Source organism: Emys orbicularis, chromosome 2 (genome assembly GCF_028017835.1).
Source record: "Emys orbicularis isolate rEmyOrb1 chromosome 2, rEmyOrb1.hap1, whole genome shotgun sequence".
Lineage (NCBI taxonomy): Eukaryota > Metazoa > Chordata > Testudines > Emydidae > Emys > Emys orbicularis.
In genome coordinates this window covers 223,891,440-223,909,673 of record NC_088684.1, presented here as the reverse complement: position 1 = coordinate 223,909,673, position 18,234 = coordinate 223,891,440, and the positions used below count along the sequence as shown (strand labels likewise).

General features: G+C 42.9%; 1 protein-coding gene across 1 annotated transcript; it reads left to right on the top strand.

Moving 5' to 3' along the window:
* Nucleotides 1-15,723: 15,723 nt before the first annotated feature.
* On the top strand, nt 15,724-16,503 carry LRRC3B (leucine rich repeat containing 3B). The gene has a single exon (XM_065400026.1). It carries the CDS (start codon nt 15,724-15,726, stop codon nt 16,501-16,503), a length of 780 nt encoding a protein of 259 aa, XP_065256098.1.
* The last annotated feature ends 1,731 nt before the right edge of the window (nt 16,504-18,234 follow it).

The window sequence follows — 18,234 nt, the reverse complement described above, 5'->3', positions numbered from 1 at the left end:
TATCATTACAAAGCTTATAATCTACTGAGTGTGTTCATCCTATTTGTATAAATGTATCATTCTTATTTCTAGTTTTAGATACATGAAGTATTACTCTGAAGTACCATTGTAACTATGCAAAGTGTGGGCCATTATTGGTGACTTAGGATTTTGATAGCTCCCATTAACTAGAACAATTGGTTGTAAATGGCTCTGTTTACTTGTAAGCCTTCCTGTGTTCCTGTGAGTCAGGCCGGAAAGAATGGAGGCTTGGGATCTCTCAGGACATGTGACCATGTCACCTGGTACTGGAATCCATCTTAAACCTGGTGCTTTTCCTTTTAAAAGGAGGGGTGGGGACCCAGAGACAAAAAAGATTCCCGCCTTGTGCCAAAGCTATAAAAGGGGGTGGAACAAAACAAAGAGGGCTGCAGTCATGAGAAAACCCCTAGTTAGCACCTGAGCTGGAACTAACAAGAACTGTAAAAGTGGAAAGGATTGTGCCCAGACTAAGAAGGAATCTAGTCTGTGAAAGAAACTTATTGGAACATCTCTGAGGGTGAGCTTTACTTGTGTTCAGTTTCTTAAATGTATTAGGCTGAGACAGGATTGGGCCCGGACTAGAAAGGGGTCTAGTCTGTGAAAGAAGCTTATTGGAATATCTCTATGGGTGAGATTTACCTGCATTTAGTTCCCTACTGTATTAGGCTTAGACTTGCATGTTGTGTTTTATTTTGCTTGGTAACTTACTTTGTTCTGTCTGTTATTACTTGAAACCATTTAAATCCTACTTTTTATACTTAATAAAATCACTTTTGTTTATTAGTAAACCCAGAGTAAGTGATTAATTCCTGGGAGAGCAAACAGCTGTGCATATCTCTCTATCAATGTTATAGAGGGCAGACAATTTATGAGGTTACCCTGTATAATCATTATACAGAGTAAAACAGATTTATTTGGGGTTTCGATCCCAGTGGAAACTGGGTGTCTGGGCATAGGCGCCGACTTCTGCTACCGCTAGTGGGTGCTCGACCTCCCCCTTGCCCCGGGCCCTGCCCTGACTCCACCCCTTCCATGAGGCCCGACCCCTGCCATGCCCCCATTCCAACCCCTTCCCCAAGTCTCCGCCCCCTCCCTGCCCCTAGTCCAACTCCTTCCCCAAATCCCCGCCCCAGTCCTGCCTCTTCCCCACCTCCTCCCCTGAGTGTGCTATGTTCCTGCTCCTCCCCCTCCCTTCTGGAGCCGCCAAATAGCTGTTTGGTGGTGGCGGGAAGAGCTGGGAGGTAGGCAGAGGAGCGGCACGCTCGCGGGGGGGGGGAGGCAAAGTAGGAGGTGGGGAGAGGGAGGGAAGCTTGGCTGCCCGTGGATGCAGAGCACCCACTAATTTTCCCCGTGGGTGCTCCAGCCCCAGAGCACCCACGGAGTCGGGGCATATGTGTCTCTGTGCTGGAGATAGGTGACTTACTGACTGGTTTTCAGTTAAAGCCTGCAGCTTTGGGGGCGTGGACTAGACCTGGGTCTCTGTTGCAGCAGACTAGCGTGTCTGGCTCAACAAGGCAGGGTTCTGGAGTCCCAAGCTGGCAGTGGAAAACGGGCTCAGAGATAATCTCAGCACGTCAGGTGACAGCTTCAAGGGGGTCTGTGTGACCGAACCTGTCACAGAGACCTCATAGTCTCGAGTTCTGTAGTGGTACTGAAAATGTTTTTGTCTCATCTACACTACAGCAATGAAACTGTCCTCCGAAGCAGTTGAGATGGGAACAGAAAACTCGCTTATAATCATTGTTAATAATGGGCCATTTCTCTTCATCACCTGAAAGAACCCTACTGATGTGACTGAACACTAGTGAAAACCTGTTTTTAGAGTCTGTTTCATGAGTAATTGCTGTAGTGTCTGAAAATTTATCCTGGTAATTAAAGAGTTACACTTGTAAAACCTAGTTATTTAGTGAGAGTTCAGTTTGTATTAAAAGTTCACCTTGCATAATATTTCTGTTTTTATGTCAAATTGCATATGAAATCTTGCTTATGCTTATTCATCTGTTGAATATATTGCTTGTGGGAGATATAAGAGAGATGATTAGCCTATTATGGTCCACCTAAACCAGGGGTGGCCAACCTGTGGCTCTGGAGCCACATGCGGTTCTTCAGAAGTTAATATGCGGCTCCTTGTTTAGGCACCGACTCCGGGCCTGGAGCTGCAGGTGCCAACTTTCCAATGTGCTGGGGGGTGCTCACTGCTCAACCCCTGGCTCTGCCACAGGCCCTACCCCCACTCCACCCCTTCCTGCCCCCTCCCCTGAGCCTGCCGTGCCCTTGCTCCTCCCCCCTTCTCCCGCAGAGCCTCTTGCACCCCATGAAACAGCTGATCGGGAGGTGTGGGGAGGGAGGGGGAGGTGCTGATCGGCGGGGCTGCTGGGAGCATGGTGGGGGAGCTAATGGGGGGGCTGCTGACATATTACTGTGGCTCTTTGGCAATGTACATTGATAAATTCTTGCTCCTTCTCAGGCTCAAGTTGGTCACCCCTGATCTAAACTATAAGAAAGGGATACAGGAGAGAATCAGGAAAAGGTAGATATCACTGAATAGCTTACAAAGTAAAGGATGGTGGCAGCAAAACAATCAAATAAAGCCCTTTTCAATCTTTGCCAGGACTCAAAGATCCCTAACAGCAACCCTGGGCAGCTGTTTTGGTTGGTTGGTAGGTTTTTTGTTTGTTTGTTTTTTATTGTGCTTCTCCCATGAAAACCAATTCTCATTCTGACCTGTGTGTTTTCCACAAAACACTTCCAAGATTAGAAGCAACATACAAAGCCTGGAAGAAAGAGGTAATTGCTTTTTTCCCCATACTGAGCTTTTCTTGTATTTGCTTCACACAATTATTTGTTAGTTCAGAGTTATGAAATTAATTTCTGGCTTCAAGAGGAAAAAAAAGAAAAGTCAAATACATTTTTAATATGAACCCAATCCATCAGTCTAAAAGTGCTGATTCATTTGCCCACACAGTATAATTAAGTAAGCTGTTAATCTGTTCAGGAGCAATACATTCAGTGATCTCGCTATCAGAAAGTAATTATAGCTTAAAATGTTCATGCAGGCTCTCCTTAACTATTTTATTACTCCATAATTGTTAAGAAATAGTATTCATACCCTATGATCTATTAACTGTTTCTTATAACAGATACCTCTATACTAAAAATGTTTAGTGGACAGGTATGTGGTGTTAAAAAGATGTTTATAATGGAAGTCTTGAAGAACTGAGAATGTCCATTGACATTTCAAGTCCTGTATTAGGAGAATATTATGGTGTGAGTACATTAGGTATATCATTAGATAATGAATCTGTTATGTAATTGAAGTTCAGGCTCACACTGATTAATCATGACATTTCTATTATTCATTGAATCAGTGATCTCTCCTGCACTTTATTTCTCCTACCTCATTTGCTGTTAGCTTTTATTCATGTTTTTCTAACTGCATAAGGGCTTAGTTCTGTAAACTGCTGAAAATACTCCACCGTCATAGACTTTCATTTGGGAGCTTAGGGCACTTAGCACCTTCTAAGCATCTCTTGGCATCTCTCTCAAGATTGCCCTGTGTAGTACTACTGATTACTTGCCTCCAAGGCAGCCATCAGCCACTTGTGCCATCAGCTAGGTAGGGTGGGGATTGACCACGACTGTCCTCTCTCTCCTTCGCTGTTGATGCTCCTCTAGAAGCAGCCCGTGATGCCAGACTCCATTGCCCACTTGCTAAATTTTCAAACAAGTACCTTTGTGCTTTCTCCCATGCTGCCCCTCATCTTTGGGAGGTGCTCCCTGCAAACATCTGCAAAATGATCTCATTATCCACCTTCAGATCCTTCCTTAAATCTCTCCTTTGCCTTAATGCCTACAAAATCTTGACAACGGTGAGGCTGCTGATGTGCTGAGATCACTGGCTATTATGTCGATTCCTTTTATCCCCCTGTCCATCTATATCCATCTATTGTCTCTTGTCTTATATTTAGATTGTAAGCTCCTGAGGGCAGGGACTGTCACTTTGTTCTGTTAGTACAGTGCATAGCACAGTGGGAACCTGGTACATGACTAGGGCTTCTAGACACTACGGTAATATAAATAAATAATAATATGATGTTTGGTGAACCCACCACCAGGGAAAGCTGCACCGAAAGCTAAGGTTGCCAGTACCCTCCATGCAGAGACTGAAGACCAGATTCTAATTTCTTACACTGTATTCTTGCTTCAGAAATCTACCCTGAATGTGTTACCCAGGCACTTTAAGAATTGTATTGTACAGCTCAGATAGTAAACTTTTTTTTTCCTTTTTAAGTGAATGTATTGCTTGTGAAAGAAGCCAGATTGATACCTATAAAGACTACAGTCTGCTAGGCACAGAACTGGTAAAGCACAAGCACATCGTGATGCAAACTTTTCTCCACTATCCTGCCAGTAATCCTCAACTCCCATTTTGCAGGCATCATCCCTAACCGTAGAGGAAATGCAGTCTCCGTACCCACTCAGTCTTTTGCCTTTTCTAAGACTGTCAAAACATAATGACGGGTTTTGTGATATGCACCTCTGTCTGCAAGGAACTGAACTAAAATCATTAACTTATTTCATGTACGCTAACCTCTGAACAGTCAGTTGGTAATGACGTTTGGACACTACTAGCCTGGACTAAATTCAGACCTGTACTTGGAGGCTCAATATCTCCTCACCAATATTTTTAAACATCTGTGGATGGCTTCTAGCTATTCCCAAGCAGAGTGGGGAGAAAGTTCATGGAAATGTTCCCTCTCCGTTTGCACAGGCTCAGGGGGCAGCTAGAATCCAGATGTTTGTGCCCTCAAACCTAGAGTATAGGAGAGTTACAGGGCAACACAAAGCATCACACACACTGGAGGGATTGTGGCTGGACAGGAACGTGGCTAGGGCCTTGGCACTGTGTACCAGCTTGTGGTCTGAGTCTGGTGAAGGATGAAGTGTAAGCTTCACCCCTTGTCAGTAGAGTCCCTCCACAGACATTCTGCCTGTGTTGGCTCCTCATAAGCACAATGTCTGTGGTCACTACCACTGTTGCAATAAAATCTGTACTGCTCCCACCAATTCACCTGAGGGCCTAAAAGCCACAATCTAGTGTTTAAGAAGGATAAATTCCCCTTCCCTTTTGTCCTATTTTCCTTACTCTTTTTAGTAAAGTAAATCTCTCACTTTGCGGGAGAGGGTGAACTCTGTTTGCTCTTCCCTACTGAATTCAGGTTCTGAGTTTTAGCTACATGTGGTGGTTCTCTCTCACCAGTACTACTCACAAGGTAGTATTTGTAGAGATATGATAGTATGTATAGTTTATAAGAATATTAATGACATAAAAGAAAAGTGAAGCTACAAAATCTGTCTTTGGATATGGATAATATGGGTATGCGGTGTGTTTGCTATAAAATACCCACATCGTGAGGCTGGAGCTGTGTTCAATAACACTTTTTTTTCCATTGAGCTAACTTTAAAAAATGTAATATGGCAATTTTAGAACAATGGGAAATATCCATTTTTGTCAGTGAGGAAAATAGGCCAGATTCATTAATGAGCATATCTTTTCTATCTACCAATATATCTAATTTTCTGCCTTTTTGTTGGAAACTCATGATGTATCTTTTTAAAATTGGAAGAGCATTTCAAGTAACAGAGGGGTAGCCATGTTAGTCTGAATCTGTAAAAAGCAACAGAGGGTCCTGTGGCACCTTTAAGACTAACAGAAGTATTGGAGCATAAGCTTTCGTGGGTGAATGCCCACTTCATCAGACGCAGAGCATTTCAGTTATCACTTGGAAATCTGGTAAAACAGTAAGTTTACTAACTATGCTACCTTCTTAATGTGTTATCTCAGCCATTTTGTTGTTGTTTTATTTTAAGTTCTAGTTTGCTCTGAAAAATGACTGTAAAAATCAGATTGTGGAATTCTTTGTTTTTGTGCAACATTAATTTACAAGTAAAATGATAGCAGCAAAGAGTCCTGTGGCACCTTATAGACTAACAGACATATTGGAGCATAAGCTCTTGTGGGTGAATACTCACTTTGTCGGATGCATGTAGTGGAAATTTCCAGAGGCAGGTATAAATATGCAAGCAAGAGTGAGTGCATATTTATACCTGCCTCTGGAAATTTCCACTACATGCATCCGACAAAGTGGGTATTCACCCACGAAAGCTCATGCTCCAATACATCTGTTAGTCTATAAGGTGCCACAGGACTCTTAGTCTGGATCTGTAAAAGCAGCAAACACAGCTACCCCTCTGATAAATAAAAGGATAGTTTCTCTAAATGTCAGCTGCAAACTCAGACTGGACTAAAAAGTCAAGCTGGGTCCTTTAGGTTGTATTGAAGGCTAATGGGGTGCACAGCTGTAACTGAGGGTCTGTTTAGAAGACAGTAGAGTTGTCCATGCAAAACTGAAGGCATAATTTAGTCTTCAACATCTCTATTACTGGTGGTGGTAATGTGTGAGGAGGAAAGAACCTGGCTTGACATTTGGAGCACAAGGCTGTTCGTTCAGGGCTATCAGTTGTAGGAGGAAACCCACTCTTTTAAAAAACAAAACAAAACCAAAAAAACCTACAAACTAGAGAAATTGGATATGGAATCAGTGAGCCATAATAAACATGGAACTCCATGTAGAACTTTTTAGAGTACCATGTCTAAAATTAGCAACAGCAAAGCATCTGGTTGTTTTTCAAGTTTTTTAAAAGTGTGTCTAGAATCAAATGGTTTAATTTTTTAAACCACTAAATCAGTGATTAAACCAATTCTTTCCAAATCAGGTGAGTTAGTCACTGGGGCATTGTGAATTTCATGACGAATTTATGGAAACTGAGGTATTGTCAGTAATTGAGCATATAAGCGTCAGCAATAAGAATTTCCACTCAGATCTCAGTAACAATCTCCACATCAGTAAGAACAAATAAAAGCTGTGGGCCAGATCCTTTGAAGTCAGTGGAGCTACACCAGTTTATACCAGCTTAGAATCTAGCTCTTCAGTAGAAACGGGTTGAAGGGGGGAGAGTATTCTAGTCATTACTGAAAAGAAAGAAAAAAAACAGAAGTGATATGAGGATCATGGGACTTCTCTCCATAAGTATGATCTATACAAGTTATATGTCTATCACAAGTATAGTATCAAGTATCGTTTGCATGTGGCATGACTTAAGTTCAATACATCTTAGACTTAGTGCTTTGTGTTTAACGTTTTCATCTCTAATAACATTGTGGGTATCTTTCTAGTATTGGGCGAAAGGGCCCTGAATAAGTTCATAATCTGAACTGTCTCAAATGGATATCACTGTGTTTATGCTTTTCACCTATGTGCAATATCTGCTGAAAAGTTTCTGAGATTGAAATGGATGCTGCCATCTTCCATTTCCTTGGAGAGAGTATTGGGGGCAGGATAAGAAGATACACTAGCTTTTCCTGTGACCTCATTCAACTTGTTCCTTTAGGTGGAAAGTGTTTTGATTTATTTGGAACAAAGAGCCCAAATTTTCATAATTACGACTGCTCCTAAGGCCAAATTCTGAACTCACTGAGTTAAGTGGCGGGTAATTTGCATTTCATGGGTAAAACAAAGGCAAAATCTGACCCAGGGGGCTAGGTTTGTCCCAGAGCACCAGCACAGCACCTGGCACAGTTCCCTGCTGGTAGAAGACCCATCAGGAGATGTGAAAGTGGTCAAAACATCCCTTGTATCATGGCAGACAGTGAAACAGGTTAGCCAGGAAGGGAATGTGGTTAGGGAATGTACTTGGATTGGCACCTCCCAACTGTGGCTTTCACCTTCAGAGCTCCTCTGGAGCTCCAGTAGAAGATAAAGCTGCTTCTCCAGGCCAGCTCACCAGAATGGTGTATTTTACTCCTCTCTTTTAATTAATTTTAATTAACCTGGCCCCAGCAATTTAGGTGCTCATCACCTAAGGAACTAGTAAGTTTGAGACTAGACCAAAATGAGTGTTTTAGTGCACTCCTGATTCTAGGCTGTCTCTAATGTACGCTGTGAGTTTTCGTTTGAGATTGTTTTAGTTTATCAGTTGTTAGATTTAACTATTTATTACTTTGTAGAGGATCTCAACAGACACGAGATGATCATTGGTAATTTTTGAAATCACAGCCATGTTACCAGCTCACATTGTAGTTTTGGCCTTCACAACCCATCCCCGGGCAAAGAGTTCCACAGGTTGACTGTGCATTGTGTGAAGAAGTACTTCCTTTTGTTTGTTTTAAACCTGCTGCCTATTAATTTCATAGTGACCTCTACTTCTTGTGTTATATGCAGAGGTCACTTTCTTATTCACTTTCACTTTTGCCATATCATTCATGACTTTATAGATCTCTCTCATATTCCCTCATGGTTGTCTGTTTTCTAAACTGAACAGTCCCAGTCTCTTTAATCTCTCCTCAAATGAAAGCTGTTCCATACCCCTAACCATTTTCATTGCCCTTCTCTGTCTTTCCCCCCCCCCCTCTAATTTTAATGTTCTTTTCTGAGACAGGGAGACCAGAACAGCATGCAGTGTTCAAGGTCTGGGCGTACCATAGATGTCTATGGAGGCATTATGATGTTTTCTGTTTTATTATCTATCCCTTTCCTAATGGTTCTTAATATTCTGTTAGCTTTTTTGACTGCCACTGCACATTTAGCGAATGTTTTCAGAGAACTATCCACAAGGACTCCAAGATCTCTTTCTTGAGTGGTAACAGCTAATTTAGACCCCATCAATTTGTATGTATGGTTGGGATTATTTTTTTTCAATGTTCATTGCTTTGCACTTATCAAGATTGACTTTAATCTGCTATTTTGTTTCCCAGTCACCCAGTTTTGTGAGACCTCTTTGTAACATTTTGCAGTCAGCTTTGGACTTAACTGTCTTGAATAATTTTGTATCGTCTGCAAATTTTGCCACTTCACTGTTCACCCCCTTTTCCAGGTCATTTATGAATATGTTGGACAGCACAGGTCCCAGTACAGATCCTTGGGGGACCCTGGTATTGACTTCTTTCCATTGTGAAAACTGGCCATTTATTCCTATCCTTTGTTTCCTATCTTTTAACCAGTTACTGGTCCATGAGAGGACCTTCTCTCTCATCCCATGAGTGCTTACTTTGCTTAAAAGCCTTTGATAAGGGACCTTGTCAAAGGCTTTCTGAAAGTCTAAGTACACTTTATTGACTGGATCACACTTGTCCACATACTAGTTGACTACCTCTATTAGAACTCTATTAGATTAGCGAGCCATGATTTCCTTTTACAAAAGCTATGTTGTCTGTTCCCCAACATATTGTGTTCATCTATGTGTCTGATAATTTACTATAGTTTCAATCAAATTGCCTGGTACTGAAGTTAGGCTTACCGGCATGTAATTGCCAGGATCACATCTGGAGCCTCTTTTTTAAAATCCGTGTTATATTAGTTACCCTCCAGTCATCTGCTACAGATGCTGATTTAAGCAATAGGTTACATACCACAGTTATTAGTTCTGCAATTTCATATGAATTTCTTCAAAACTCTTGGGTAATATCATCTGGTCCTGGTAATTTATTACTGTTTAATTTATCATTTTGTTCCGAAGTGTCCTCTATTGACACCTCAATCTAGGACAGTTCCTGAGATTTGTCACCTAAAATGAATGGCTCAGGTCTGGGAATCTCCCTCACATCCTCTGCAGTGAAGACCGATGCAAATAATCCATTTAGCTTTTCTGCAATGGCCTGGTCTTCCTTGAGTGCTCTTTTAGCACCTCAAATGTCTAGTGGCCCCACTGATCATTTGGCAGGCTTCTTGCTTCTGATCATAGGTGTGTGCAGCCCATTTCATTAGGGTGTGCACCCAGGGAGCCCCGCCCTGCCCTAGTCCCGCCCCCATCCACTTCCTCCTATTTCCCGCCCCCTGACTTCCCCCCTCAGAATCCCCAACCCCCCCTGCTCCTTGTCCCCGCCGACTACCACCTCCTGGGACCCCTGCCCCTAACTGCCCCCCAGGACTCCACCCCCTACCTAAGCCTCCCTGCTCCTTGTCCCCTGACTGCCCCCCTAGGACCCTACCCCCTACCTGTCCCCTGACTGCCCCGAGCCTTATCCACACCCCCGCCCCCAGACAGACCCCCGGGACTCCCACGCCCATCCAACTGCTCCCCGCCCCCTGACAGGACCCCCCAAACTCCCGACCCATACCCCCCCCACTCCCTGCCTCCCCCAACCCCTCTCCACACCCCTGCCTCCTGACAGCCCCCCCCAGAACTCCTGACTCATACAACCCCCCCCAGCTCCTTGTCCCCTGACCATCCCCTCCAGAGACCCCCCCGAACTAACTGCCCTCCCAGGACCCTCCTTGCTCCCTGTCCCCTGACTGCCCTGACCCCTATCCACCCCCCACCCCCTGAGAGATCCCGGGACTCCCATGCCCCATCCAATCTCCCCTGCTCCCTGACTGCCCCTCCAGAGATCCCCTGCCCCTAACCACCTCCACCCCCCGGGATCCCACCCCCTATCCAACCCATCCTGTCCCCTGACTGCCCCCACCCCTTATCCAACCCCCCTGGCCCCGGACCCCTTACCATGAGATGAGGCTCCTAGCCTTCCCGCGGAGCCAAACACTGCCCCGTGGGAGCGCGCAGTCCCGGCCCCCAGAGCACTGTGCGCGTGGCGGCATGGCTCCAGGGGAGGGGGGAGCGTGTCTGACTCCCCGCGGAGCCCCGGCCCCCAGAGCGCTGCACACGGCGGCATGGCTCCAGGGGAGGGGGGAGCATGTCTGCCTCACCGCGGAGCCAAACGCTGCCCCGCGGGAGTGCGCAGCCCCGGCCCCCAGAGCGCTGCGTGCGCGGCAACATGGCTCCAGGGGAGGGAGGAAGGCGGGGAAGGGGCCGGCGGCTTGCTGCGCTCGGCTGGGCGCTCTGGCCCGGGAGCGCGGACCCTGCGGCTTGTTGCGCCGGGGAGTGGAGCCATTTGCCCACCCCTGCATTAGGGTGTGCCTGGGCACACCCGGCACACCCCGTGCGCACGCCTATGCTTCTGATACATTTTAACAATTTTTTGCTGTTAGTTTTTGTGTTCCTAGCTAGTTGCTCTTTAAATTATTTTTTGGCCTGCCTTACTATACTTTCCTTATTATACTTGAATTTATATTCCCTTCTATTTTTCTCACTAGGATTTGAATTCCAGCTTTTAAAGGATGCCTTTTTGCCTCTAATTGCCCCTTTTACTCTTATGTTTAGCCATGGTGGCATTTTTTGATCCTTGTACTGTTTTTCTTTTTTATTTCGGGTATTCATTTAGTTTGAGCCTTTATTATGGTGTTTTTAAATAGTCTCCATGCAATTTTCAGGCATTTCACCCTTGTGACTGTTCCTTTTAATTTTTATTTAACTACCTTCCTCATTTTTGTTTAGTTCCCCTTTTTGAAATTAAATGCTGCTAAGGTGGGTTTCTTTGACATTTTTCCCCCAACAAGGATGATAAATTTAATTACTTGACGGTTGCTATTCCTGAGTGGTTCTGCTATATTCACCTCTTGGACTACATTCTGTGTGCTCCACTTAGGACTAAATAAAGAATTGCCTCTCCCCTTGTGGGTTCCAGGACTAGCTGCTCCAAGAAGCAGTCATTAATGGTGGCTAGAAATTTTATCTATGCATCCCTTCCCAGCTAATATGGGAATAGCTGAAATCCCCCATTATTGTGTTTCCTGCCTTTGTAGTCTCTATAATGTCCCTGAGCATTTAACAATCACTGTCACCATCCTGGTCAGGTGGTCATAAGTATATTCCTACAGCTATACTCTTATTGTTTAAGCATAGAAATTCTGTGGTAGAGTTTGATTCATTTAAGATTTTTACTTTATTTGACTCTATGCTTTTGTTCATTTTTCACATTTTTTTCACAGTGCCACTCCCCCAGCAATGTGACCTACTCTGTCATTCCTATATATTTTGTACACTGGTATTACTGGTCCTATTGATTATCTTCATACCACCAAGTTTCTGTGATGGACCTATTCTATCAATGTCCTCATTTAATGCCAGGCAGTCTAGTTCACCCATCTTAGTATTTAGACTTGTAGCATTTGTATAGAAGAGAATGGGGAGGAAAAGGTACAGCTAAGGACGGTCATCCCTAGCTAGTCATTAATTCTTAAGAAATACCATGCACTGAGATTGTTGATTGTTGCTTTTATTAGCTGACAATGAATAACACATAAATGTGAGGATAATTCTTTGTATGAATAATGTAATAAGAATTAATAAGTTTAGGACATTTCTAAAGCATTCATGTCCTTTACATCAGTCAGCTACTTGGATTAGATGCTTTCTCTTTATTATTATTTGTTTATTTGTATTTCCATAGCACCAGTAGACTCCAATCAGAGATCATCCCTCCATAATGCTAGACACTGTGCAGAATACTTAAAAAGTCAGTACCTGTTTCAAAAAGCTTACAAAGTAGGTTACAAAAGAACATAACTGGTGGATGAAATGGACTAATGAGGGGTTAAGTGGTGAGGGAAGAGGTGTGGAGGATGTAAAATTAAAACAAGCATATCTTAGCACAACGAGCAGTAGTCATAACTGGCCTCCTGCATAACCTTTGTCAGCAATCTCAAGAGTACATTGAGCTTAGAATAACGATCACATTATTTCTCAAGTTGCAATTTGTAGGGTTGTGACCACTCTGGCCAGAGTCACTATAGAGTAACGTTCAGGGGGCAGGAAGGTAGAAACATTTGCTGCTATTCTGCACCATGATGCTTATCAGCGTTCTTAGAGTTCAGCATGGGATTTGTGAACCTGTTTGCTTGGGTGGACTCCAGCTCTCTTTGAAATGTCACCCATCTCTTACTTTCCTGTACACGACCCTCAGGATCTTAGACATGGAGACATAGCAGGAATCCTTTTGGAGAGCTATGTAAGTGGAATTGCTTGCAGACTATTACCATTATAATTAATATTCTGCATTCATTAAACAGTAGTCAGGTAACATCATGTTAGAATATGGTGCCATGCATCTGTTGTCTGACAAATTATTTTTCATTGGATTGATAACTATCAAATGCTTCACAGTTCATAAAGCTAATTCTTGCACTTTCATAACCATATTATTGATATTAACTCATGTTATGGAAAACACTGTTGTAGCTGTACATCCAGGTATATGCTAACAATCAATGTATGCTTTGTTTTCCCACCAGGATATATTGAATACTCATTTCAATACAGGCTAATATATGTATTGCCTGAGCCTCAGGCCCTGGTGAGGAGGACAATGATAATGCTTATGTTGTGAAATCAGCAACTGAGATGCCTGCAGGCTACTTGAAACAGCTTGAGGGGGGAGTCTTATTGCTGTTGGATATTCCTGTAGTAAGGATTCCAGTATTACTTGTTAGTAAAAAGTTGCAGTGTATGAGCAGTAGGTAGCAAGACCATGTTTATCACCTTTTTGATGCTGAGCCAGATCAGTGACCTAATGTCAGTACCAGTGACCTTGTTTATGGTACATGGTATGCCTCACAGGAAGGAGTGGAGAAACAGTCATTTTAATTATTAAGAAATACTTGGCAGGAAGGAACAAGTTCACAGTGAAAAGGATATATATTGCATGGTAGGGCCTGAGTCTTTCCACTTCTAGGCCATGGTTACAGATGCTTTGTGGTCAGGATTTTCCCTGACTGTGTGTATTAGTGTCCCACTGCTTATAGGGTTCTCTTTCTTTGGCATCCTCCTGTTTCTGTGAGGGGTGAGGTTCTTCGTGAAGAGTGGGGTGTATTCTAAGAATCAGCACCTGTTCCCTATTTTTGGAGAATGTTCTTGCACTGTTTAATTTAATTTGAGCCCAAATACTCCTGTGATGGGAATTCTCTGTATAGGTTTTAATTCAACCTATGGTCAGACAAAAAAATGAAGGAACATAAATCTCTCCTACCTGTTATGTGGTGGGGAAATGAGTCTGCCCTGACTTTTGGGTGGGCAGGGAAGGTCAGGGCAGCCTGTTTTTCCTTAGTAGTGTGCAGGGCCTGTGTCAACTCTTCATGCTCCAAGCTGGGGCTGGGCAAGCAGGCTCTGGTGGGGAGAGGAGGGCTGCAGTTATTCAGTGCAGGAGCAGCTTGTCCACCTCCTCATGTGCTGCTGGAGTAGCTGGCAGGGACCATGGGGTTGTTGACTGACCTAGTGGAGAAGAGTTCCTCTTGCAGCAGCTCCCACCACCACAGGCATGGTGGCAGACCCACACTATGGAGCTGCCAACGTTAGCACCTCCCTGTTCCATCTTAGCCTCAAAAAGGGCTCAACATTGTAATCAGCTAGTCATTAGTTCTTACGAAATACCATGCACTGAGATTGTTGATTGAGAAAGAGAATCAGAAGTGACTGCAACATAGATATCCTCTGTTCCCCATGGAATCTCACAAATCCCTCCCTATAGGGATTTCAGTTTTCATTGGACTCCCCGGCATGTTAAATATCATGTATATGTAAATATAACTCAGAAGGCTTGAAAATGTCTGAGCTGCTAAAAGACTAGAAAGTGTGTGAATAAAAACAAATGGGCTTGGAATGGTTAGCAATTCATGGTTTAGCATAATGGGGAGGAGGGGGGGAAATGAGGTGGTCTGTGAATCCTTATAGGTCAACATATCATAGTCCGAATTTGTGTTTCTGTTAAAGGAAAATGCTTCTGCATATTTCCATCTTTTCCCCTCTGAAGAGGGCTTAAGAGAGATTAATCATTTTCTTATCTTCCATTGGGATATAGTGTACCTCGAGTGAGTTTTTGTTTATTGCACAGACATGATACTGTGTGTCTCTTTTGTTTGTATTTGTTTTATTTCTGTTTTCTGTATGTTACTTATATACAATAAATCTTTTTAGACAGAAAATGGAAGATGAAATTTATTTCTTTAGAACTCTCCAGAAATCTCTAGCAACATTCCGTGAACTAGAAGACTCAAAACATTCAGAAGCAAAAATGGAATTGAGGGGGGAAATACACACATGAAATATGGATTTGTGCTGTGCCTTCCAGCAATATTTGTCTCAGTTGTTTTTATAATGAGTGCATTCATTCAGAAAAATGTTTCCTCAAGGAAATTCTCTAATTTGGACTTAAAATAGGAAATATTTCATTTTGAGGTCATTAACCACAAAAATACTGGCCTTATTTGTCACTCTTGCTGGTGTTGAACTGTAAATCCTATTAATGTGCCTTCTATTGTAACTTAGAAAATGTAATTATGTTTTATGGCTGTTATTTTAGTAAGTCTGTGATAAAAACAAACTACTGTTTCTTGTAATAATTGTCTGATATTAAACCCAAACCTCTGCAGTTCAGAACTGTTGTGGTCTATCTTTTTAAAGATGTGCTGCAATTTTAGTATTAAACTGAGATTAATGCTAATAGGAGTTAGATGAGTAAATCCCTTGTGCGCTGATGGGATAATAGACCATTGTGCATTACTTTTCAGTTAGATTACATTTATTTCCTTTTAAATGAACTAATCTGGATTGTATTGTACGATCTAAGGAACCTTTTTTTCTCTCCTTAGGTATATTTTTAAGAAGAATACTGACCATGAGGAAGTCCACCTATTAGTCCATTTTTGCTAATTCTGCTGAAGAAAATGAAGCTACGCTTTGGCTGTACAGAATCTTTTACCACTACTGTTGGGTAAATGAGAAATGGTCGTGTGATTATGCTGACATCCCAGCATGCATTTGGTAGACCTGTGGTTAACTCGTTCCCTCTCCATGTGTCTGCTCTTACAAAGTTTTGTCCTCATGATACTGTGCTTTCATTCTGCCAGTATGTGCCCAAAAGGCTGCCTTTGTTCTCATTCTGGAGGTTTAAATGTCAGTTGTAGCAATGCAAATCTCAAGGAAATACCCAGAGATCTTCCTCCTGAAACAGTCTTACTTTATTTGGACTCCAATCAGATAACATCCATCCCAAATGAAATTTTTAAGGACTTGCATCAACTGAGAGTCCTCAATTTATCCAAAAATGGTATTGAATTTATAGATGAACATGCCTTTAAAGGAGTGGCAGAAACCTTGCAGACTTTGGACTTGTCTGACAACCGGATTCAAAGTGTGCACAAAAATGCTTTCAATAACTTAAAAGCCAGAGCCAGAATTGCAAACAATCCTTGGCACTGTGACTGTACTCTGCAGCAGGTCCTGAGGAGCATGGCGTCCAACCATGAAACAGCCAACAACGTCATCTGTAAGACTTCTGTGTTAGATGAACATGCTGGGAGACCATTCCTCAATGCTGCCAATGATGCAGATCTTTGTAACCTTCCTAAAAAGACTACTGATTATGCCATGCTAGTCACCATGTTTGGCTGGTTCACCATGGTGATATCCTATGTAGTTTATTATGTGCGGCAAAATCAAGAGGATGCAAGAAGGCACCTTGAGTACTTGAAATCCCTGCCAAGCAGGCAAAAGAAACCAGAAGAAGCTGATGACATTAGCACTGTGGTATAGTATCCTGAATACAACTGACTTTGAGATGGCAATTAGATTTGGATGGCAGTAAAACCAGAGGTTTACTTCTAACATTCATTGTAAACATTTAAGACTTTTTTTTTCCAGTTTAACTGAATTATGCCACTGTTGATCTTTCTAACAAAGGTTTTTGCTTGGGTGGTATACGTTAATTGTTTCTCTGGTGGTATTCTAAAGCAAGTAAACTAATATGTAAACATTAGTTAGACCCATTTAATAACAAAATTTATTTTTTTAATTTAAAACCGAATAAAAGCTTAACTTTGAACCATGTTAAACAGAGTAATTTATTGATCAGAAATCTGTCTAGTGACTAAACCTGTTTGGTTTGTCAATATTAATGAGATTAAAAATAGTAGTAAGACCATGGGTCATAACACTCCTAAAATCCCGGGAACTCCAGTTCACAGCCAGGGGCTGCTCTTGATTTACTCGGAGGAAATCAAATGAAGAGCTGATAAATAGTAGCCCTTTTGTTGTTTGCCTTTCAAAAGGAAAGGGGAGTGGAGGTTGGGAGAGCAGGTAGGCAGTAAGTTCCCGTGGGCTTAAGAAACGGAAGATATGATGGAGCTCTGAATAGCACTTCAACTGAGCTAAGGAGCAGCAGCCATGAGGAAGCCCGTACTTCAGGATGCCACAGCCAATTGGACAGATCTGTAAGTACCAATGAGATATGGGAATAATCGTGTCAAACCAAACCTTAAGGATTGATAAAATGAATTTAAATGTAAGCAGGAATACAGTCTGAAAAACCATGTGCTTATAAACCTGTAACCACTGCAGTCTGTATTTTCATACTCCTTATTGAGCATGTGTACTGTTTCCACAGGTATTCTAGTTGTTTTGCCAAGTAAAAAAGACCAGATGTGGTCCTTGTCTTGAAAAGCCTGCAGATAAATGGCTTAGTTATGGTTTTGTCATAAGCCCTGAGCAAGGGGTAGCGGGAACAGATCAGGAGCCAGACTGTTACTTTGAGAAGCCCACTGTTCCCTTTGAGAAGCTACCTGCATTTTATAAAGGTGCAAAGAGGTGAGCAGCCTCTGAGGCTACTCTCTTTTCTATGCATTCGGGCAGATCAGGATGGGGTATAGACAAAGACTTTGCTCTGCTCCACTCAAAACTCCAGCCAGCAAATCTAAACCAGTGTGCCTGGGGAAGTAATATAAACCAGTGGTTCTCAAAGCCAGTCCGCCATTTGTTCAGGGAAAGCTCCTGGCGGGCCGGGCCGGTTTGTTTACCTGCCGCGTCCGCAGGTTCGGCCAATTGCGGCTCCCACTGGCCGCGGTTCGCCACTCCAGGCGAGGGAAGGGCGGCCAGCACATCCCTCAGCCTGCGCTGCTTCCCGCAGCCCCCATTGGCCTGGAGCGGCGAACCTGCGGATGCGGCAGGTAAACAAACCGGCCTGGCCTGCCAGGGGCTTTCCCTGAACAAGTGGCGGACCGGCTTTGAGAACCACTGATCTAAACCTTACACCCACTTACTAACTTGCACAGGTCTGCAGACTTTCACATAATAGTTGGGGGGGAAATAGTGTATTTACCAGCTACAACCACCCAAAATACAGTATGCAGTTTGTACAATTGTGATAATATGCAGGACATACCATATTTTAATTAGGGCTGTCGATTAATTGCAGTTAACTCATGCAATTAACTCAAAAAATTAATCGTGATTAATCGCACTGTTAAATAATAGAATACCAATTGAAAT

What these genes read in the sequence shown, in the direction of transcription:
- LRRC3B (XM_065400026.1), top strand. Translation starts at nt 15,724, where the DNA reads ATGCATTTGGTAGACCTGTGGTTAACTCGTTCCCTCTCCATGTGTCTG.